The following is a 25303-nucleotide window of genomic DNA, read 5'->3' as shown; positions in this document are numbered from 1 at the left end:
TTTATAGTTTGCGGAATCATTTCAATACTCCCCCAAACACGGGAGGCAAAACTAATAGTTAATGATCCACCAAGTATCCAAGCGCTCTACCCATTTCCCATTCTTCTATATATATACACTAAACTGTTCTTTAATTAATTATTATTTATAATTCTTAATCGATTGCAAAGAAATTTTGGTATGTTCTGTAAGGATTGTCTTCTCCATTGTTTTCTTTTTATACTCTTTATACTTAAAAACAATTAAATCCTTTAAAATAAGGAAAAAAATCAGAAGATTATCCGATTAAAAATTCAAACTTACAGACAGAAAAAACTCCATATTGGATTCTGATACGATCTTATCAACAGGTGTAACATAATACCCAATGTTCTTAAATAGATTTCATAAGGATTCTTTATTGGAATATTGAAATATATAATAAGAGTAACCATCTTTAATACCCCCATAAGATGTAGCGAAACCTATACCAAATAAGGCGATCAATAAACAGAAAAGTATCTCTTTACATCTTACATTATTGTCATCTTAATACCATTTCAACTCGGATGTCTATTAAGCATGCGACTTAACTCTAAATCTCTCTACCTTAAATTCTACTTAAACGACATCTAAAAGTAGCCTTGAGGCTAACCACACCCACCGAGGTTAAGTCCACACCCCATAAAGTTAACTCGTGTTAGTATTGGTCGAGATTGATCCCACCTACTTCTTAAAACCCCACCCACTAGTTACTGGATGTTTGATGTTAAACACAGATCTGTTCACGAACGGATTCTAGTCAAGCGGTGTGTTTTCATGGAAAGATTGTTAAAAATTATTTTAAATATCAGTGGAAAGAATGGAAGAAAATATTTCTATTATTTAATTGTACATAAAGGAAGACATTTTTTAAATATACAATACTTCTTCTAATTGTTAAAAAACATAATAATTTTGAATAATTTGGATCGTCAATTATCCCATAACGAATGCCGGTTATTGAATATCTAAACGGTAGGTAAATATTAAAAATATATTATATTTTAATCCTATATAATTTATAAATTTTATAACATTTTCTTCCTTCGAAGACAAAGGAAATAATAATAATTATAATACAAAAATATGTCCGGAATTTTTTTATATATATTTTTTAATAAGCGGGGGGGGGTTAGAAAAATTTAAATTTTTACCGACTGTCCGGAGGTATATCTAAAATGCCACTATCTCTTCCGGAGATATCCATGGTAGCGATCAGAATTTATTAGCGATGGACCTCAAAGCTAGCAATATACTAGATTTATGACACTTTGAATGGCAACAGATGTTAGACACTGCAAAGTTGGGGAGGGAAGTCGGTACCCTCATAGATCTTGCCATGTGAGGTGGGCGACACACACACACACAGGAAAAATGGCAACGTTTGTATCCCCCTCGTATAGCTAAAACACTATTCGGTCCAAACAAATAGTTTATATATATATATATAAAACGATAGAAATTACCAAATTAGTTTTGCCATCGTTAGTATTTTTGGGGGGTGATCCGTGTTAGTGTTTGACACCATTTTTTTTTTTTTTGTTTTTTTAAAGGTATTTTTAGGGATGGGGAGTAAAAAATTCGGTTTATTAGTAATGGCTTAAGTATACTGAAGAGTTTAGTATTTGTTAAGAGGGGTGTGTGTGTGTGTGAGTGTGTAGTTTTTTTTTTCCTCCAAACTAAACAGTATTATCGAATGGGGGAGAGGTAAAAAAAAATGTTAATCGAATTTTTTAAAAGACCAAAACGTAGACTTCATGCAGAGAGAAATCCCTTCAGTTTTTAGTGAAGTAGACGAGTCTTTTTGTATTCGTTTTCAAGTATGGCCTACGCTTCTTCTTCTTCTTCTTCTTCTTGGAAGAAATAAGATTTCTTTGAAAATCCGAAGAAGAAAAACGTATTTTTCGTTTCTTTTATACACTAGTATCTTGCTAGTTGTTTACGCCTAAGCATAGATTATATTGGATGTTCGAATATTAAGTCTACAATCAACACTTATAACACGTAAACACTTGTAAACTAAACTCTACCGAAGCTCCCATATTTATTATTATTATTATTATTATTTTTCCATCGATACCCGGAAATATATTCGCATCCGAATACACGAGGATTATTATAGCGAATCCCTAGATTTTGTAGTGTTTTGTGAAGACGAGACGACGGTCTTCGATGGCGTAAATAGATTCTAGAAAGTTAGAAAATTTTGTTAAGTGAAGACAAAGCAAACAACTCTGGCTTATTGTGTGTATATCTGCAAAGGAATCCTTACATAAACAACACACTACAATGCATCTCAACATGTACAGCTTCACATAGTTTCTTTAAATATTATAACTATTCATTATTCTCGGATATATAAAGAATATATACGATTTATTAAGTATATTTTCTAACTTTTTTTCTTCTTTACTACGCCCGAAATTTTAGGCGTAACGTAAACGAAGTAGGCCATATTTGAGAGGCCTTAGTAATAAAATTATATAGGCCTAAAAGTATCGAATTGGCTTTTGTATATTATAATTTCCGATTAAAAATAAGAGATTATAATGTAATTTTTCTACTCATTTCTAAAGAACTAGTCGAGTAGACAATTATAAGAAAAGCACGCTTCTCCCTTCCCTGTGCAAAGTACAAATTTCGAAGGGTTTTAAGAGTTCGAGTTTCAGATGCACGCCCGCTAGAAATCATTGTCTAGAGTAAACTTCTGTCAGCAGCTCGTTACATTTGACATAATGGAGTGCATGGATCTGAACTAGCCGTGCCCACGTAGGATTTTTATCAATAGGACGTAACAATAATAACCCATTTATTACATTAGCCTTAGCTTAATAGAAAACGGTGTTCGTCGTAAGCTAAAATGTGAAGAAAACTACGAAAACAAATGAAATTTTCTACGAAAAAAACGTGGACTAAACTCTAGTGTAGAATATAATAATGTTGTAATTAAGATGTAGAAACGAACTTCTTAAAAAGAGGGATGCGGAAGAGTTACGAAGGATGCTAAATGATAAAAATAAAACTGTAGGAATAGAGAAGAATTTTTTGATTTCGCCTTAGGCCTACGTCAAAACTGATTATTTTAATTAACAATTTTACGTGTTTTATAAAGTACTATACTACAAATTTAATCTATAATAACGGGAGGGTATGTTTATAACTAATTTCATTGGGATTTTTAGGCGTGAGACATAGTCGCGCGTTAAAATCTTTTAAACTAATTGATTCGGATGGATAAACAATTAAAAAATAAGAAAAACACTATCCTTTCTCTTTATAAGTATTTATATATAAAGGCCTAACCTTCTACATTAAGATAAAATAGATAAAGAAAGACGTAACTCGACTATAATGCGCAGGGAGTATTATTAGTTATAAACGATTTGATATTTAATTAATTAATAGCCATATACGAGTAATATAGAAGTTAATCCTTATTAATTTTAATATAAATGAAAAATATTTAAGAAAAGTACCGAATTTTTTTGGTTAATTTTGCTTACAGGGCGCTCAGTTTTGAGAAATTGAAAGTGCAGCGAATCATCAGAGAAATGGAAGTAACGGAAAAACATAGCGGTTTCCATACAACGACAAATGGTAAGTAATGATCACCATTCATGTATAATTCAAGTAGGCATACCTATTAATGTTATTGACTGATGCTGATTCAATGGATACGGTATTTATAACGCTCCAACGAATGCGCCTATGCCTTGTTAAAATAGGCGACTTATTAAAAAGGCACGCACTATGCAAGGATTCACAAAAAGAATCGAATGGGAATTTTATTGATGTTTAAATAAATTATAATTCAATTCTCTTTTGGAATTTTTCATCGCAACTTCCAGATTTTTCTTCTTCTTCTTCTTCTTCTTCCTCTTCCTCTTTTTTTTTTCTCTTTCGTTTAACGTTTGGCTGCTTTCGCTAGAACCTGTTGTAAATCTGCCTTTTGAATAGTGTCGATTTAAGTATTCTTTTTTTTTTCTATTGGTTAATGGACGTCGATCATCCGAAAAACGTGATTTTTCTCCATATCCAGTGCTTTGTTAAAGGATTTAAGACAAATAATACCGATTTCTACTCTCTTGTAACACCCATCTTAAGTGAAATTTCCAATGGAGGATGCTGAAAAATTTCGAATTTTGTCTCTCAATTTATTCTCCTAGCATAAATTCTACTTTAATAATTATATTTTCGGTTATAAAAACGATATACTTAAAGGATGTGTGATTTTTTTTGGAGGTTTAGGAGCATTTCTAACTGAAGATGACACTAAAAAAAATCTCTTTTTCTAACCATTCTACCTTATAGAAAACACATTTTTTTACTCTCACAACGAAATTTAAAAGGTATTTTACGGGTTTAAATTTAAATTTAAGAACCTTTCTCTTTTTTTTTTCTTTAAAAATCCATCATTTTTTTCCTCTCTTACATCTCTTATAAATTTAGTTAACTCCTATATTTAACTCTAAACAGACTATAAATAGAAGTATAATAATACTGTTTAATTAGTTACCTACCTTTTTTCTTCTTCTTCTTCTTCTTCTTCTTCTTCTTCTTCTCCATCCTCTCTGTAATGTTTAATTTGTCTATGAGTGGTTGTAAATTTTGTCAACAAGACTAGGGTTTAGACACTTTTTTAAAGAAAAAAACCGATATAAAACAATAGTTTAGGTCGGTTGGTTAAATTTAAAAGAGGGGGAAGAAAGTTTTTAATACGACACGACGATGTAACTATTTTTTTTTTAAATTTTTTTAATGAAAATTACGGTTGTTCTATCGATCAGTGTAGTAACTATCTTGCTAATTAAGTAAAAAAAAAAGGGGGGGTAGAGAGAGACACACGTTCAACTACTTGCTGTACATAATTTTCGATTATCCCGTCGGATGGTCAGCGTGTGAAGCTGATATTTTTTTGGTTTTTTAAAGAATGAATAACGAATTTGTAAAGGTTTACACTCAATTAAGTTTTAGTTTAGTGAGAATTTTATAAGTTTCTTTAGTTCCATTTCAAAAGATGGGAAAAACTTTCCATAAAGAGAAATATTTAGCCCGAAGCGATAACCACTCACTTTTTAAAACTCAACAATACCAATGTAGAGTTTTGAGTACCCAAGTAAGAATTGGGGGGTGGAAAAAAGAGAGAGAGAAAGAGAGAGAGTGAGTGAGTGAGTGAGTGAGAGAAAGACCCATTCGCATTTTTATGACTTCTCAATGCACATCCATCATTAAAATACCACATTATTGGGTCACTAGCAAATATTTTGAAACTATGCGCTCCGTCGAACATCCCCAAAATATCTTTGAAACTTTTATTTTATTTTTTTTCTTATAGATTTTTTGAGTGACTTTTCAAACTCTCCTTTCCTCCCTTTGATGTTTTCTAAGTGTCTTTATGATTACTTCTGACGTCATTTCAAGGGTTCTTATAGATTTGGAGGTCTTAACATTCTACATTTTTAGAAAGCTCCCTTTTTTTTTAAATAAAGAAACTATTTTTTAATATAGATAAGTAAAAAAAAAAAAATGGTAACTCGGAGGCCTGGCTACTAGGTTACAGTTGTTAAGAATTGAAGGCCTACGTAAGGAAACTTCGGTACTTCTTTCATAAAGGGAGTAAATTCTTTCTTAAAGGTCTCTTATAACACAAGGAAACGTATTAAAACTGTAGTAAAACGGAAGTAGAACCCCCCTCAAAATTCTCTTAAACTCTTCGCTATAAGACTATGTTTTTATGAAGAATTATAATTAATTTAATAAAAATTAAACTTATTTAATGGAAAATTATTATGGAACGACATTAAAAAACAATTATATACTATGGAAATTAATATAGAACTATTTATAAAGGTGGAAAACCGAGAACGATTGTAATAAAGATGGAAGCGAGAATTACTGTTCGGGTAGTAAAGAGGAGTTTGTAATAAGATACACCTTAAAGAACTACACAATTATAAAAGATTAAGTTAAGAACTTAATGAAATTTAAATTCTGAAGGTTATTTAAAATACTTTACCATTAAAAAAAATATAATTTTATACGTATAAAGTACTACCGAATTTATTTAAACACAATTCAATGTATAAAGTAACTTACACTGCGTATTGTAAAGGGGTTTCTAGTGTGCTGTATACATAATGCGTATCCGTAGAGGTTTAACAATTCTCTTCTTATACAGTATACTTTATATATAATGCATTGTATAGTAGTATTAAACGGTAGGTCTTCTATATACAATATAACGATATAGGCTTTTTGATACCGTATATAACGTTACTGTACTGTATTGTACTAGGTAGCGAGTAGAGCATACGTGTACAAATTTATATACGCAGTACATTTCATATATAACTTCATCGAGAAAATAAACAATGAATAAATTTAAAGGGTGTTTCTAAATGAGGTGTTAGAATATGAAGTGTTTATCTGGATCAAAACAGTGAAAATAAAAGGAAGAAAATTCCATTGAACAGGCACAAACTATCACATTTCCCCTTGAAAACTATTGATTTATAAAAGTATAGGAAACCTATATTTTCTGGCAAACTGTTTAATGCGACCGCGGCTCGAGTTTCCTTTGTTCGAGTTCAATAAAACTGTATCAGGACCACAAATGCAGTACAAATCGAGTGAGTAGCACCAATCTCCACCAATCAGCTTTTCTATATCATCGAAGGTAACTAAAATCTCATTTACGACTCGATTATTTCCATTAATTATCTTTAATTAACCTTATTATTTACGCGTGTTTTACGCGTTATTTCGTTGCACACACCCCTAAAAAAAGAGAAACAAATGAAGTTTTCTCACAATAGATCTATCGACTGTAGTTTAATTTTGTTTCACTTTTTTAAATAGTGACTTTAATTGGATTGTTTTCCGCTTAATTGAAATTAATCCGAGCACCCTTTTTTTATTATTATCGTTTTTTATTCGTTTTTTCTGTTAAAAAAACCGCATTTTATATAAAAAAATAAATAATAATATACGGAAATAATAAAAAATATACGATTTTAATATAATAAAACCATTTAACATATTAAAAATCATAATAAATCGTAGATGATCTTGTCGAGTAAAAGACGAAAAATCTTTTATTTAAAACATTTAAATTGACGTGTGGATAAAAACAAAAGCAATGGATAGATGTTTTCTTATGTTTTAAATATTCAAAAATTTAAAAATTCCCCCTACAAACAATGAAAACCGAAGAAGAAGAAGAACCTTACAATCCAGTGTGTCTATGACAACTAGAGGATTGAAAATGGAATCTAGAAAAACAAATAACATCAAGTTTTTTAACGTTATTTCTACTGTAAAATAATAAAAAAAAGAAAGAAAAATCCAGGTAAACAATCAGACAATAAAGTATTTTTCATGTTTTAGTATATGCGAGAGAGATTCTTAAATAGAAATAGTCGAAAGTAAATTGAAAACACAGTAAAACTACCTTCAAAGTTACTATTAAGAGATAATAAAAGTAAGAATTTCTTTGATTAAAATATATATAAAAAAGGGGGTGTAAAGTATAGTAAAAATACACATAAATATATAATATTTTCAACGTAATGTTTATTATAAATTATAAGAGGGAGAGAAGAAGAAGAATATAATTTTTTTTTTATATAAAGGTAGGAAAGATGAGACTGAATATATTAATTTTTATAAACTGGTGAGTACGTGAGTGTGTCTGTATGTAATGTAAAAACTCTTGAGTTTTATATTTTGACGACTTTCATCAATATAAAGAGATTGGCAATTTACTTTGACAGTTGTGCATCTGGGTTGTGCATTATATAAAGGAGTATCGATTTAGGATAGGCTTTTGTACAGTTTTCTTTCAATTGAATAAAAAGAATAGATATAAATGATGTTAGAGAAATAGGAAACTTTTATAAATTAATTGGAAATTTCAATTTTTTTTTATTTTTCCTTCCTTTATTTTTTATGGAATAATTTCTCCAATTGATACTCTGGATGGGTTTATATATTATTGTGATTTTTATATAAGAATTTAGGGGATTTAATATTGTAGAAAATTAAATATTCAGTAATGTAATTTGTTCTTTGTTATACGTAAATAAATAGGTCGTTGTTATTAAGTTTCCCTCCCAAAAAAAATTAAATAGGGAAGGAGGATTTTATAATGTTACGTTGACGTGGATCTAAGTTCGTGATGAAGTCAGTTTATTTAAAGGTTGTAAATTAATATTTACAAGCTTTAAATGAAGGTAAATAATTGAAATTTAAAAGGTTTAAGTTAGCTTTCATTTAAAAATTAATATAAAAATTGAAGAATTGTGAGCATTTTCGAGAATGTCTTTCTGGATTTCTGATAGAGAAAATGTTTCTTTTTTTTTTTTTAAATTTTGAGCATATTTTTGAGGGAAATTAATATATATTATATAATTATAAAGTCAGAAAGATTTTTACCATGAAAATATGAGTCAGTAGTTAATATAGCTTTAATTTTATGAGCCTGGTAACGTTCTTAGTTATAAAATTAATGTTTTTAGTGATAATTTTAAAGGAAAAATATGCTTTTCTTCCCTGAAAAAATCCAGAAAGATGTTCTAGAATTTCCTCAACGTTTAAATTAATTAGAAATTTTTCGATAAATAAACTCAAACATTTAGCATCTTCTTTCATCCAGCATCTTCCTTCATCCTTCATCCAGCATCTTCCTTCATCCTTCTTCCAGCATCCTCCTTCATTCCATTTTGCATGCTTTATATCGCATGTAAAATGAACGTTTACGATAATAATTAATTATTTAAATACATAAAAAATCTAAATATATATATATATATAAAACTTCAAATTGCATTATTCAAAGGCTTAATCTTAATACTGTATAATAAATTCAGGCTTAAAGAAATCTTTCTTGTTTGCCTTCGAAATTAAGGCTATAAATGTTAATTTTCTGTATTGATAAAAGAAAAATTCTATATACAAAAGTGCATAGTGTATTACAATTTATTCAAAAACTGTATATAACCAGTCCCTTTCTGTATATATTATGGAGTGTGTTTTACTTTGGCTGCAATTTGCTTATAAATGCAATAACCTTCCGATCCATTAATTTTCGAGTCGAATTTTATTACTAGGAAGTTATACTTTCTGTCTAATGATGTTCAGAAGTTAATATATTTAGTAAATCTTGAAAAATTTTTATATTTTTATCCTTTCATCCGTATATTTTTACATCAGTTTAAATTTAAAAATTAATTCTTTATAATAAATAAATATCAAACGAATTCTTTCTTTTATTATTTAAATATTTTTACAATTGTTATTTTATAATATAGAATTAAAATAGTATAAGATGAGGGATTAAGAGAGAGAGAGAGATGCTTCTCTCCATCTTTTCTTTATCTTTCTTTCATCTTTATCTTTTTATATTCTACACAACTGGGATGAAGAGAGTACTAAAAATGCAAGATACTTTACATTCCTGCAACATCAACCACCCCTTTTTTTTATTCTTGTTCTTTTATTATTTTATTTTTTAACGTATCTCTCCGTGTTCTACAGAGAGAGGAGCATCGATCATACATTTATAAAACCATTAACCATTTATATATTTATATTTTCAACGAGGAAAAAAATACTATTTATCGGTTTATATTGGACCACCGCACCCGAAAATATAAGCCTATAAAGTGTTATTAAATGGGTTATCCGGGAGCATCTTCATCTTCTTTATCCGGATGCATATTTTTTCTTTTTAAATGGAAGATCATCCAGTTCTATCTCTTTCATTAAAAGTGGAACTTATGAGGAATAAGTCGATCAAAGTAATCGTTCTGTTCATAATAACCACCGACGAAACTTGGTAGACACGAATCCAGATGTTCCGAAGTTTTCCTCATCGTTACCATGGTTACAGTCACTGTTAAGACCCTGGACAGCGTTGTTATAACGACGTAAATTGTCGAGATAGACAACAACATCGATCATGATATAAGAGAAAAGATGGTCTCTTGACAAATGTTTAAGGGTATGACAGATGGTCAGATAACTGGTGGCTGGAGTAAGGTCAAGTAGGGGGAGGTCGAATTTTCCTATCGTCCTTTTTTTTATTGATGTTTTGAAGTATAGTTTTGTATGTCGAAGGTTGGAAAGAGAATTAGCTGAAGATAAGGAAGATAGTGTCGAAAATTTTCCTCATTTTTTAAATTATTTCGGGGCTCAAATTAAACTAATTATTTTACAAAAAAAGTAAAGAATATAATGAATAAAATGTCCTATTTTTCCCCCTATTAAGGGTCGAAATATACTCAGAATTTTTACTTAAAGAAACCCCTAAATATTTAGTATTTAGCTACATAATCAGGGCCTACAATAGGAAATTCTCTTCCTTTACTTTTTCGGTTTGTTTAATGTTTCAACTGAAGAGAAAATTGGAAATATTTCAATTCTAATTGATTTTCTTTATAACCACCTTGGCCTAATAACCCTTGCAATATCATAAATTTACACAAAAATGTACTCTTGTAGTGTAAAACGATACACCACATTCTATTCACCTCTTTAAATTCGTATAAATTATAAAGAAAGGCCACATAATTAACGATTTTCTAAGAAGTATAACCAAAATACACGATTATACATTAAAAAAAATTAGTGTCGAAACGTATAAATCATTCCCCTTAATTCGCATATTTAGACTTATTTACACCAAAGCTTAATAAAGGGGGGGAAAGAGTAAGACAGATGGCGATGGGCTTGTATAGTCCAACGCTTTTCTATTCACCCATTGCGACAGCCAAACACTTATCAAGTATACGTCCTACGCAACCGTCGAGTAACGTGGGAAATGAGTTAGTTGAAGATCTTCCCAGTCGTCCAACAACACAATTCACCTCTTTAAAGAGTAGGTGTTGGCGCCATATTGTGTCCTCATAAGCCACGATTGAACGAACAATAATGATCGGTATGAATGTTTTCTGTTCATGCAAACATTACGAAACTATGCCTTTGGGGTTATCACGAGTGGTTCCTTTCAGAGTACCACTCCGCCGGCAGAAGTCACCCCCGGTGTGGTTTTTTCTTTTTTTGTTCGGATGTGTGAAATCTCCAACGTGGCACCCTGTAGATGACCGAGAAGTTTACTTCATGCAAAACCATTGTAAATACAGAGGAGACACTTTCTGGCTTATAAAGGTGTATTTTCACCTATGAGAATTGTATATACGGTGTGGAATTTAATCTAGGTTATTGAACAGTATAGGAAGGATTCATTCTTTATTGGATGGTGATCCAGAAGCTCCTATATTTTCTACAATGGCCTATCACTTATCGTAATCTTCTATTGAAATTTTCTAAATAAATTCGGTAATTTTATACGATTTTCTTATTCCAGAAACGTTCCTGTACAATTTTAAATCCCGTTTTCTTGTAAGGGAGTGAAGAAAAGCTCGTGCCATGTTCCTGTTGTATTATTTAGTAAATAAAATAATAAAAAAATCATTGACGTAACGTAATAATCCTTAGAAAAACTCTTTAAAAAGTAATAAAAGTAGGGAAAATATTTGAGTAAAGATCGTTTGAATCTTTTAAGTCTTACAGTTGACAAAATGATGAATAATCTATGAAAGATGATCTTTTCACACTTTTAGCAAATACCCCCCTTTACTTTTACTCCGCTATTGAGTTATGTTTAACGTTAGGTAGGAATTGCTCCCACAGGTACCATTTTTTCGTTTATTTATTTGGATGACCTTTGACCCAACGACCACATTCATCGTAGCCCATATCCCACGAGTCCCATTAACCTTCTAGACCTGTAAATAAAGTGTTCCGGCCCACTTTTCCCCGCTTCGACTGGACTGGGCGGACAAGGCGAGGGTTTAACAGTTTTGTATTACTAGTGATATATAAAATGTCTCGCTTCCCTTCCAAACTTATACGTTGATCCCAGTTAAGATAGAGTTTTATAAACTATAAGTTATTAAAATATTTTCAGAGTTTCTCGAATCTCTACCCATTTCTTTTTCTATGGAAAATAATGACGTGAAGTATGTTAATACCGTTTTTATGATATTAAAAAAACGAGTTAAAGTTGGGATAGTTTTGCTCCCTAAAATTTAGTAGTTTTGCTCCTAAAAAACAGGGGTTTTTAGAGTGAAATTCCTAAATTTTAGTAGTTTTGCTCCTAAAAAATAGGGGTTTTTAGAGTGAAATTCCTAAATTTTAGTAGTTTTGCTCCTAAAAAACAGGGGTTTTTAGAGTGAAATTCCTAAATTTTAGTAGTTTTGCTCCTAAAAAACAGGGGTTTTTAGAGTGAAATTCCTAAATTTTAGTAGTTTTGCTACTAAAAAAACAGGGGTTTTAGAGTGAAATTCCTAAATTTTAATAGTTTTTGCTACTAAAAAACAGGGGTTTTTAGAGTGAAATTCCTAAATTTTAGTAGTTTTATTCCTAAAACTCCTGTTTTTTTTAAGAGTAAAACTACTAGAAAATTGTACATTTTCGCATTTAATGGTAAATTTAAGTCGTAGTTTCCATTGAAAATTGAGATAATTTCAGTTTCGAATTCTTGCATGGGGTTTAAGATACACGCATTAATAATTTGTAAATGATGTGTGTGATCTTAGAAACATCCCGATTTTAAATGGTAATTGCTCTTTAGTAAGATTTGCAGATTACATCTAATAGATGAATACTCTACTTCATTAAATTCCTCAAATGTACACTAATTGTGTAAATGCTTGGACTGACTCGCAGTGCATAAAATGGTTAATGTTTTAATTTAATTTTGAAAGTGATCACCGCTGGCCAATAAAACTCGATGGTAAATCTATTCAAAATGCTATTTTCTTACTACTAAATTCATTTAAATAAACTTTGGATCATATGCAACTGTTACGTACGAACGAATGTCACCTTCCACTAGACTCATTATTATTATTTTTTTCCTTTCTTTCTTGGTGTGTGTGCTGATTTTTAGGTGGAACGGGAGCAGTGAGGAAACCGGCAGGAAAGAAAGAAGTGTGCACCGGTTGTCAACAACCAATTATTGACCGTTACATTATGCGTGTCATGGACAATTCTTGGCATGAAGGATGCCTACAGTGTAGTGTCTGCCATGTTCATCTATCACAAACCTGCTACTCGAGGGATCGGAAGTTGTATTGTAAAGCTGATTATGACAAGTGAGTAACTTCAAATCTTCCATTTTACGCGGCTTACGTTTATATTAATACCCAAGTTACCGTAAATATAGAATTAATACGAGTAATTTGCGCATTATACGCGTGTAGGCCGCACGAAAATTCGATTCTTTTTTATTGTTTAGAGCGCTTATTAAATTATTGGAGAAGCGTTAACAGGGGGAAGAGAGAAAAAAGAGAGAGAGAGAGAGAGACTCATTCACAGAGACAAATAAAAACAGAAGCCTTATAAACGTCAGAGCTACACACGTAGGAGGCTTCATCAGAACACAGGAGAAGGGGGGATCGGATGACACGCAGCGTATGCTAAGCATTCCTAATTGTTGTGTTCCCCTACTGTCCATTTAACGCTCGCTAAACCGATCAAAAAGGAGAGACCGAATGGTGACTTGCCTTCCTTTTCACATGTTAATATTGTTTGGGCCTGAATGAGCGCATTCAGGTTTATCCCAGCGTGTTGCATATTAGCGTAATGTAAGAAAATATATCTATTTAATATATGACCATTCTCGTACGGGAGTTTTCGGTAAATAATATGTAAATGACCCGCTTTAAACAAGTAACAAGACAAGATGGCGACGTATAAGGCCATTAATCATGTTGGCGATGTGACATCTTATTTTCGGCATGGGGCGACAGCCTGATTAATATTCCCACCCTGTAATTGATTCTGACAACGTACACCGTATTTAACTTCACTTTTCTCTCTAATCTTACAACACCCTGCTTTAAATGAAGACTTACAGATCTTATCGTTAACCGCATCTACAACGAGCGGATCGAAAATTTCTCATCTTTGATACGGTGTGGGCCGGTCGCACGTGCGACTATTATCATTATAATACGCATGCGAATCGTTTGTCACGCCCGGTATGTCGGACGGGGAACTTCTGTATGGGGTCCACGTGTCGACCTCCCTTCTATGCCTCCTTTTCTAAGGCATTATGGGCAGCGCGTGTTGAAGGCGGGAGTGGGCATCACTCATTCTTTCTGGATGCTGCCTCCATTTTTTCCTTCTTCTATCCTATGAATATCGCGGTTTGCAATGCGGTTTTAACACGTTTAAACCTTATAAATATGGCTCCAATTCCTAGAAATCGTTGGGGAGGGAAGAACCAATTCTACTCCAATTTAAATCCGTAAAAATCTTAGATTTTCTAGACAGAAAGACCAATCTTTCCTTACGGATCGACTGCAGATCTTTAGGCCACCGTAAGAGAAAAAGTATTTTCTAAACTTTCAACCGAGCGTGTATAACTTGCGGAATTTACAAAAAAATAATGCGGTATTCACAATACATTTCGCATCCCTCTAAACAATTTCAACAGAGAAAAAGTAGGAAAATTTTCCGACTTAAAATTGTTGTTTTGTACAATTGAAAACTTTGTAAATTTCATCTTTCTCCTCCTCCCCCTCCGTTGGTGTTTGTCGAACAATAAATCAAGGGAGTTCAAGCAGCCTAGAAAACTTTTTCCTTTATGTACGCACTCAATTCAAACAAGTGCACCTGTGCATGAGTCGGGATTAAGTTGGTTCCCCGTAGCAGGTGATCGCAGGGGGATTGGTTCGCCTCATTGACTACAATTTTTCGCCCCGCTAGTTGTCCAGCCGTCACCCCTAGCCACAGCTGACGTGGGCCAAGCGACTTTCTCTATATCAAATTGATTCCCTATGCCTTATATATATATATACGTATACGTAGCCGGGCCAAATTTCCTACGGGACGAAGCAAAACTTTTCCCCTTTGTTCGAGGATTTACACCCCTTTTTTACCAGCCTAGAAATCGGGAAAAAAGAGGAGCAACTTCCACTACCGGTGCCAAATTTCTCGCCAAAAAAAAAAGGTGGTTAAACACGTGTTAAAATAATTAAACCGATTAGTTTAGGCGGAGTCCATTTTGATTTATCACGTTTATTTAGCTGGTACGATGTGATAAATGGACGTATACATTATTCCACTTACCTAAGACCTACGCATGCGAGAGACTTCACAGCCGCTCTTGATACTCATTATCATTTCAGAATAAAGGAGGAAGTAATTCGAATCCAGAATTCGTGCATATATAAAATCAGCAGACAGAAGAAACTGTACGTAAACCCCCGTTAAGCAAAGAAGATCGTTACAATTCTAAAAATAAAGAATATTTTTCTCCTTAATATAAAAGCATCTGCACGGTCTTTAAGAGAGAGAGAGAGAGAGAGGAAAGCTGTATGGCAAACTACGTGACTATTTAACTCCGAAACAAATGTCTTCGTCCAGATGGTGTCAAAATGGATGTGTAAATCACCTCTAAAGGCGTTTCTTCGTCAAAACTTAACACAGGACTGTATTGGACCCAGCTGCAGGTGTCGGCAAATGGTGCATAGGAAAAAGTGGAAGAAAATTCCACGCTTTTTCTCGATAATTGTATACTCTCTCTCTCTCTCTCTCACTCTTTCTCTTTGCCTTCTCATTTTTCATGTAAGTTCGGCCTGTTTTTCTTTGCATCGACGTTTCTTATTGGGTGTACTTTGGTAAAGGAAAGATAAAAAGATAAAGGGCTCCACACTTTTTGGACGGGGGTTTTTTTTTTAAATAAAAGAAGAAGAAGAAGAAGAAGAAAGTAATTGCTATAATGAATTTGCCTTACTTAATGTTCCATTTTTTTTTTCTTTCTTTTTAGCGTTGGAATTCCAGAACGTTAGCCGATGTAAACTGTTAAGCTAGTGTTGTTCCGGGTTAAAACGTACGATTTTAATTCTTTTAAGTGGCCGTTTAATCGAGAAAAGTGGTTAAAAAACGAATACATTTTTCGGTCGTTCGAGCCCGAATAATCGTGCCTAAAAAGGGACTTATATTCGATGCACAACCTTCTTAAATTAATAAATTTATTGGCGAATTTAATAGGAGAAACGAATTATTATTTTTTCTTTTCTTTTCTTTTAAGCAAGAAAGTTATCCCGGTTATCTTTTAGTAATGTCGATGACAGAATTACTCATTACGTTAAGGAGATTTAGCACACGATATGAATAAATTAATAATTTACTTATTTTAGTCGAATTTTATAAGTAAAGAAAATCCTAAACTGTTAATTTCGCAGTCCCAATAACACAGCTGACGCAACAATGACAAATACGAAGCACACGCACACGCACACACACCCACAGCTGGCAGATAACTAGAAGCATTTGAGAAAAATCGAGAAGCAGAGGAAGAAGAAGAAGAAGAAGAAGAAAAAAAAAACAGTGACTTAATGGACTACCTAATGACATCGTTATTTAAAACAGAAGAGTTAAGAGCAGCTTGAAAAGAGTAATGGAAAAGAAGCGGTTTTTCTCTTCATCCCACCTATTTTGCTTTTCCATTGTTTCTTTCTTAAATAGAAAATACTCGCAACATCCGAAGTAAAAGAGATTTTGAAAGAGAAGGACGTTTGGAGAAAAAGTCGCTTTACTTTTCCAGTTTCATTCCGTTTTGTCAAACGAGAGGATTATAAGTAATTTCTAGACGGCTTGATATTTGACATGAAGGCTTTGCACCAAGGATTAAATATGCCTTTGGAGTGGTCAAGAGTACCTATAAGCTGTGTGCGTGTGTGTGCAAGAGTGGTGAGTTGGGAAAGAAGTGCCTCGGTGGGTTGTTTGTTTAGTTCAATGTGGCTTGGTGTGAAGTGACTCAACGGGCTTTGCCTAAGCCTTTTGTGTGTACGACAGACCGGCTTCAATGGTAGGATACGAAGACGTAGACTTGTCCCGATAGAGTCTCTATTGTCAGGTAGTTGAATTGGTGACGACTGACTGAGATATCGACAAGGGTGTTGTAGTCTTTTGTTAGACTTACTGATCTGCAAATAAGTTTTTATTTTCTTCTTTTTTTTCTCTCGTTCTTTCTCTTTTCGCTTAAGATTTGTCTCCCCATTGAAATAAGTGCGTTGTCCCTTATCCACGTATCCATTCAATTCTTTTCATCCCTCGTCTTGTATCTTGTTTAAATAAATATAACCTTTAAACCCAATCTTGTTTGCTCCGTTACAAATTGTATCTATTTAAATGCCTAATTCTGGTTTATTACGTAATTTGTGTCTTGCTTTTCTTACTAATTCCTCTCTCCATTGTCGAATTATATAACAACACGCCGCTTTCGTTCGTTATCCCCTCGTGTAGTCTACTTGTTCTCACTAACATAAACACTATCCTCTGATAATCCCCGACAATTCAATTATCTGTAATTCGACCCCCTAAACGTTTTAAATTAACTTTTAACCTTTCTTATACGTAAAAAATACTTCATTTTTTTATATTATTTATAAATTTTGTGCTAATTTTCCGCATCAAAACTCTAACTCCAATGTTGATTAAAGGAAAGATGCGGAAGAAAAATAGCAATTTCTTATAGTATTTAAGTTATAATATATTAATACTACGTTTATAATCGAACAGTTCTTTATAAATTTTAATGTATAAGTCATATTTTTAGCAATGGAATAATCGGAAACAATTTCTCTCTTTCATTTCTTGTGCCGTTGAGAATAAGCGTACAGTTCGAATAGCCTGAGGTCTAGACTCAATAATACTCGAAAATTTGGAATAGTTCGAACCAGTCGCAGGGTGATTCACAGTTTATTGTTCAGAGCGTCAACTGGCAAAGTGCACATTTCCAGTGTTGACATTGTACCTTGAGTCAACACTCAGTCCTACGACATCGTCAGTTGCCAGCGGCTCTCTGTAAACATCAGCCCTCTCTTACTAGACTGTTCCAACTTTATAGATTTCTATAACTGCACCCACTTGCCTAAGGTAGGCTAATTTCAATTTAATAGTTGTTTTTTTGTCTACTTACTGATTTTACTTATCGCTCCACAACTGAACGTGAAGAGGATGTAGTTCCTCACTCTATACTTTTAAAATGTGATCGACTATAGCTATTTAAATTTTCATTTTTGCTACAAAATCGAATGAAATTTTATAAAAATCGATTCTTTCCCCCCTTCTTCCTTCTCCTCTTCCTCCTCCTCCTCCTCCTTCTTCTTCTTCCTTCTCTCGCCTGCATTCATATTTATCCTTTAAATATTAAACAGCTCTAGTCGCCTGATTTAAAAATGAAGTTGTGAAGTGAATAATTAAAAACTATCGAGTCAAACTAAATTTATTACTCTCTTTTAAGCCTCTAACCTCTCTAAGAAGGACAATTTAACAAGATTTTTCTATAGAAATTGTAAAAAAGAGTTTAGAATTAATCGCAGAATATAGAATTACGTCTTTTTATATTATATATTATATATTTCTAAGCATTTCTCTCTTAAATTACCACCATTTTAAAGCTAGGAAACCCTTCTCAAACTCTTCTACACTCGAAAATATATATAAATACTTAATATTAAAAGGAAATTTAGTTCAATATTTACATATAAAACTTCGGAAAAATTACAAAAAAAAGGTAATTTTTCTATATTAACTCCTTCTTCCATTTTAAAGAATATACACGTCAAAAATCGAATAAACTTAATATTATATAAAAATTTAAAAAGAAAAAAAAGTATACCATCTTAAAAATAAGAAAGAAAGAGAGGAATAAATAAAAAAATTAAAAAAAATAAGGGGGTATTATATTCTTCTACAAAAGAAGTGAAGTTTCTTTTGTAGGAAAAGTCAGAAAAAAAAAGAATCCAGTCAACAAAACTCCTTACAGGATATTAAAAAAACGATTGAATCGAGTACCACGTTGAAAATGTCCAAGTACAAACTCCCAACGTTTAGTTAAAAACGTCTGGTAAGCAACAGTAGAAAGACAGGATATTAGAAAAATCTGAAGTAAGCTTTCAGTAGCTGGATTTACTATGAAGCGCATGCTCAGCGCTTGGAAATTGTTTGCAGAAGATGAGCAGTTCTGCACCCTACTATACCAGAGGGTTGGTTGGAAACAGCCAACAGTTACAATCAATTTTGTCAGGACCTATAGAAGCTTTTCCTTCTAAACTTAGGCTGTATTTACATGTGAGTCGCTCGTTCGTTGGTCGGGAGAGAATCGACCAATAGATTTATAAACCCTCCCTTTCACTACCCACGTCCAATATTCCTCATTTTATCCCATGAAGTGAAGATTACATTACATGATAAAAATGTTTCTTCTATCTCTTTTACTTCATTATAAATGCAGAAAAATTAATTTCTATACGTCAGTAAACTAACGTATCGGTTATACTAGAGTAAATTAATTAATTATAAACTGTTTTACAAAGCTTAAAGCTTGCTTTACTGTATAGAGAGTGATTCCCCCCTGTTGCAAGACTCATTGAAATAACATAGAAGACCCGGAAAATGTCCCCCCCTTTAAAAGGAGGAAATTATATTCGGCTGGTATACGGGCCTTCTATTGTTTCGTATGTAATTTAGTAGCCATCATTTGATGCCGAATCGCCACTAGACCAGTTCCTATTTACGTTTTATATTAAAAAAAACCGGTGACTTTGTAGAAAAATGATATTTTTTCAATGGTTCGATCTGTTGTTTCAGTGTTGCCGCATAATTAAAAGTAAATTAATGTGGTTAATTTTGGCTGAGTGCATTTTTCTACTACTTTATTTTAAAACTGAATAAAGAAAATAATATATTTATAATATATATATTTAAAAATGAAAATAATTAATAAGAATTTAAACCGTTTTAAAAGTTAGAGGCTTTATATATTATCTAATTCCCACGCTAATCTCATGTTTATCTTCGTGTTATCAACAGATAAGACCCCGTGTTTACTCTGTACAGTTATTAATAATTCGGCTACCGATATGGTTTACAAGCAGCTGAATATTTATATATATATAAATTAAATGGTTTAAAAATAAAAGCTAGTGTTTTAATTAAAATGAAAAGTATAGAAATGTGTAGATTCGAACTTAATAAAGACAAATTTGAAACGTATTATCAATTAAAAGTCGGATAAAACAAGAGGAAGTGACGTAAGTTGTAAACTACAATGGGGAAGTGGCGACACGTCTTCCCTTCTCATAAGATTAAACTCTAATCCCGCATCTACAAAGGGCCACATCCGGGTACCATGCAAATTCATTCAAATCCGACACAACTGAGTAATGGTGATTTTAATAAAAGTTTCACAACACACCAGTCCGTCCTTGAAGCATCTAGCTTTAGTCGGAACATAGGTCGGCTTTCGGCCGCGTTCTCGTTAATTGAAATTGATGGCCACCCCGTCGTACAGAGTGACAGCTTGAATAGGGATAAATGCCAAGCTCCAGTTAGCCCTGAACTGTAGGGATGCAATATAGCTGCACACTTTAGCTGTCGTTATTGGATTTCCCAGCGCACAAGACTCTGCAGACTGGGTTGGAAAAGGAGAAAGTGTTCCTGGAATCTGAACTATTTTCCGGACCCGGGGATTTATGGAGGAGGTAGAACCTCCCCCTCCTCTTTCTCTTCTCTGTATGTGTGCACTAGCTCTTGCGCGACACGTGCTGCAAACCCTCTTGTCTCGGCGGGGAGAGTAGAAAAGGCCACACGCTCTTGTCGATAGGCGATCGTGTGGTCCTACTACAGATTCGGTTTTTTCCTCCCTCTCTCTCTCTCTCTCTTGCATCTTCTCCCTGTTTGTCTGCGCCATCGTTTCCTGCTAGCTTCATTATTTTGCACAACAGTTATTGGAATTATTCTGCACTGTGAACGCTAAGTATTCAATCATTGTCAACTGCCTACCGTCGTGACAATAGAGAACGTCATCCAAAAAACATGAGTTACTGAAAGATTTTTAGTTTTCTTTTTTATATTATTTTTTCCATTTTTTTTTTTACTTCTGTAGCGACTTCTGAATGAATGAGTGTATTGTATTGGATACTGGCTGGGTATTAGTTTTTTGGTAGACTTGTCTGATAAATTGTCTTGAATTGAGGGAATTAAAACTTTTAACTTTGTATTGCAGTTGTTTGTTCTCCTATCGCATGTTTTGTTACGCTCGGTATGATTGGCGGCAATGAAAAAAATTGAAGTTTTCAACTTTTAATTGTCGTTTTCTTTTAAAACTTTCTACTAATGTTTCTTTCTTGACTATTTTAAAACAATTTTCTTATAATCTTTTCCTTTTTTTCATAAATAAATAAACGAGGAAAGAGCACCGTCCCCTGTAAATGTATCTTTCTTGCAAAACTTTGTGCGCTGCAGTGAAGCCGCCAATCTCGAGGGATTAATGATATTAATGTATTTCGACGGCATAAACGAGTAAAAATGCATGGTAAACAATCAAAAAATGATATTTATAATCGCTGCAAATAGAAACATTATCGGATATTAATAAGACAGGAGAAAATCTCTACTACCGATCAAAATATTACAGAAATTCACTTCCATCAACCTCAACCAATATCCATTACTTCCAGTTCTATCGCCACACACTAAATTCACTCTGAATAAGTCTATAACTCTTACCAAACACATTTATCTAAGTAGAGAAAGTAAAAACTGTATAGTCGAACGAGCATTCAACTGACTCACCATCGGCTATTTTAATGAGTGCGGTATCGGGTAATATTTCCCATAACAAAATTGAAATTAGGCGTAAAGTAAGCCAGTTGAACATTTCCAATGCTTAATTCGACAACCATCAAAATTGAATATATTAAAATAAGTTTCACTACAACATAATCGCCTTAAGATGAAGTAGATGTGGCCTATTGTTTTCAGTTATAATATCGAACTCTTAACGTAGAAAATAATACAATTAATAGCCTAAAATGAAACATAAAACGTATAGGATCCTTCAATAACTTATTTACAATTACAGTAACACAGAAATTATTCTTTTTTCTACGCTAAATGTCCACCTATCTAGTGATATTCGCCTAGTTTTAAGCGATTCTTTCTACTTTATAACAATATTTATCTGTAATTTTATAACATTACTCATCTCTAGAATTAATTTTATTATTTAACGTAGCTTAAAACATTATATTAATGCGTTAATAAGCTTAAAACTTAATAACTTTCCGTGCTATTTTAGTATTAAGTTACCAGGCCTATACCTACTCTTACTATATTTTTATTTATTTTTTCCTGTACACAGGTTATACGCTGTGAAATGTACTGGATGTATTCAACCGATAGCGGCCAGTGAATTAGTAATGAGGGCTCTAGACCACGTTTATCATTTAGCGTGTTTTGTGTGCGTCGGATGTAGTAGGCAATTACAAAAAGGAGATCAATTTGTTATAAGGAACGGAAGACTTTACTGTAGACCAGATTTCGAGAAAGAAATGGCCGTTATGCAAATTGTCACAAGAGGTAGCGATTATTTTAATGGTGATATTACCGGTAAATAAATTCATGAATGTTATAAACTGTAAACCCATTTACTATTAGACGAAACGAGATGTTAATTGTATATAGTTTACTATTAAGTACGTAGAGGCTGATTATTAATCATTTATGGTAACTATTACGCTGACTTGCAGGTGATAATGGACAATTGACTGGACCACAACAACAGCACAACGGACAGCAAAGACAAGATGGCCGACGAGGTCCAAAAAGGCCACGCACCATACTAACCACGGCTCAGAGGAGGGCATTTAAAGCATCCTTTGAAATTAGTCAAAAACCTTGTCGGAAGGTAAATATTATTTTTCTATTTTAAACTTTATTTTTATTCATTTTTTAACGTCTTTTTACCCAATTGCACTTTTGTTATTGGAGGAGGATGAGGAGGAGGAGGAGGAGGAGGAGGAAGGAGGAAAAAAAAAACTATTGATTTAATTCCATAAAGCTTTCTTTTATAACGCCATTTTTTCTTATTTAAATTAATCTTATTAAATTTAATTAATTATTATTATTATTATTATTATTTTAAAATATATTGATCAGAGATTTGTGTGGTGTTTTAAACTAGGTAAGAGAATCTCTGGCGAAAGAGACAGGCCTTAGTGTTCGAATCGTTCAAGTTTGGTTCCAAAATCAACGAGCAAAGGTAAATTACGATTTCAAATTTGATGGTAACGGTTAGCACGATTTCTAGTTTAAGTTCAATAAAAGTGAACTTTTCAGCTAAAAAAGCTTCAGAGGAAACAGCAGCAGTTACAACAACAAAATCAAAAACAAGCAGACAGCAATCAGACTAACGGAGGAGGAAACGAGATAACAAATAACGGTAAAGATTCAAAAAAGAGTGAAGATCTAAATCACAGCGATGCTGCCGACTACAGTAAGTATATATTTAATTATATATATAAATATATAAATATATAACACAATAACACTGTAGACAATTTAAAAAAAACAAGAATTATTCTCTTACAGCTCCTCCTTATTCGAGGTTGGCTGCAGGAACAGATCCTTCTCCCGATTCTTCACAGTTTCCTTTAGCACCAGTGCCCTATCCTGGACATGGACCAGATAGTAAGTTTCCTTTTTTATTTATTAATTTATAACATTATACAGAAGAATTATTAAAAGGTTAATGGATATACAGAAAAGTACATTATCAAAATATATAGAAACGAGTATAGGCCTAAGATAAAATGATAACAAAACTAAAATATAACAAAATTAAGGCCTTGTTATATACATAATTAAACATAAAATAAATTAAATTAAACATCTAACCCATAGATAAACCATGATATTCGATTTAAGTATGGCCTATGATGAACTTAATTTATATTAAGGTCTTTATTATATTATATAGGCCTTTATATTTTTTACTATATAAACCTCATCTATGAATAGTTATACAATATAAAGCATTATTCAAACTAGGATTAACGTGTATATACGTGTTTAACACTGAATACAAAAATAATAAATTAAAATATAGATTAAAAAAATATATATATAATAAATAATTCTTTTAAAATTAATGAGATTTTTTTTTACTAATTCTTAATTTTATCCTTTTATAGAGTTATAAATAATTTATAATAACGTAGTATCGAAGTTTCATTAAAATCGGATCGCATCTTACGGAATCAAAGCTTCCAAGCTGCAATTGAATTTCGTATTTTGGAAGATTGTCCAATATAGACAATCTTTCGTCTCGAATTGTTCAGATTTTGAATAGATTCAATCTATACCAATATAATATCGAATCTCAAGACGAAAATTCCAATTTAAAACTTATCTAATTGATGCAAATTCCATGTTTATATCAATAGTTTTAAAAGTGGATTTTTAATCAAAAATTGAAATAAAAAATTGTTAAAAATTAAACGTATCGATGAGCCAGAATGTAAATAAAGTGATAAAAAGATGGATTTTCCGGTATTTTTTTTTAACTAAACATTTTTACCAGTAAAAAGTAGGAAACTTTCTGAGATGCGGCACAATTTCCTTAATATCTCTCGAAAAAATGGCTCGATTTTCTTGAAAATTTCTATAAATATTTTCACTTAATACACCAACCTGTCTGCAAAATTTCAGAAATTTTCGATAAAAGACACAGGAGTTATTAAACTTCAAAATCGTGCTCTCTACGCACACTAACATAGAGGAAAAATACCTTCAACCTTTGCTTATCTCGACGTTTCAAGGTTCTCCGAGTCCAAAAATGTAGGGGGGGTTATCTTTTGTTATATATAACAGCCGGGGAAATAAAAAAAATGAATAATAAATTTAATATGTTTTTTAGAAAATTCTTTGTTATAACATTTCTAACAGTGGATAATTTCTTTGTTATAGGTCAGTTCTATTCGGCGAGTCATACGGAAACAGCAGCATACATGAAAACAGAACTAAGTATGGACAGCGAGAGCAGTCTGGGTGGTTTAGAAGATGTATTGATAGACCAAGGACAAACACCTCAACTGAACGACTCCGGACACATATTTAACGCATCTATGAATCCAATAGACAAACTTTACTCCATGCAAACGTCCTATTTTAGCTCTAATGAGTGTGAGTGCCTTGGTGCTACTAATTAAATCGAAGGAAGATTTAAACCCGATCGACGTTTAAACCGATATGGAGAAAGTGTGAGACAACAGGAAGACACACCTGTTTAAAAAGTCCACCGATACTCCACGAAAGAAAGACAATACCCCGTGTAGGAGCCTAATAGAGTTCTATGGAACCGTCTGCTAGCGGTGTTACATAGATTGATACAGGACCGATGACGCACATTCGTTTGGTTTGA

At 32.6% G+C, this 25303-nt stretch overlaps 1 protein-coding gene across 2 annotated transcripts; it reads left to right on the top strand.

The window, feature by feature from the left end:
* Positions 1-901: 901 nt before the first annotated feature.
* On the top strand, positions 902-25303 carry LOC111633458 (LIM homeobox transcription factor 1-beta-like). 2 transcript variants are annotated; one of them, XM_023378035.1, is made up of 9 exons: positions 902-996; positions 3527-3618; positions 12974-13178; positions 22244-22461; positions 22632-22789; positions 23066-23143; positions 23221-23377; positions 23473-23571; positions 24850-25303. In XM_023378035.1, the coding sequence occupies exons 2-9, from the start codon at positions 3573-3575 to the stop codon at positions 25089-25091; spliced, it is 1203 nt and encodes a 400-aa protein (XP_023233803.1). In that variant the 5' UTR covers positions 902-996; positions 3527-3572; the 3' UTR covers positions 25092-25303. The 2 variants fall into 2 exon arrangements, with proteins under 2 accessions (XP_023233803.1, XP_023233796.1); XM_023378028.1 differs by having other exon boundaries at positions 960-1000.

Source organism: Centruroides sculpturatus, unplaced genomic scaffold (genome assembly GCF_000671375.1).
Source record: "Centruroides sculpturatus isolate CEXI.00-Female unplaced genomic scaffold, Cexi_2.0 scaffold54, whole genome shotgun sequence".
NCBI classification, from domain to species: Eukaryota; Metazoa; Arthropoda; class Arachnida; order Scorpiones; family Buthidae; genus Centruroides; species Centruroides sculpturatus.
Note: the sequence above shows the minus strand (reverse complement) of the source record. Positions and strands in the feature narration are given on the sequence as shown.

Coding starts and splice junctions, on each gene's coding strand:
- LOC111633458 (XM_023378028.1), top strand. CDS start 972: ATGCCGGTTATTGAATATCTAAACGGTAG. Junction 3,619..12,973: donor TTTCCATACAACGACAAATG/GTAAGTAATGAT, acceptor GCTGATTTTTAG/GTGGAACGGGAGCAGTGAGG. Junction 22,790..23,065: donor GTCAAAAACCTTGTCGGAAG/GTAAATATTATT, acceptor GTTTTAAACTAG/GTAAGAGAATCTCTGGCGAA.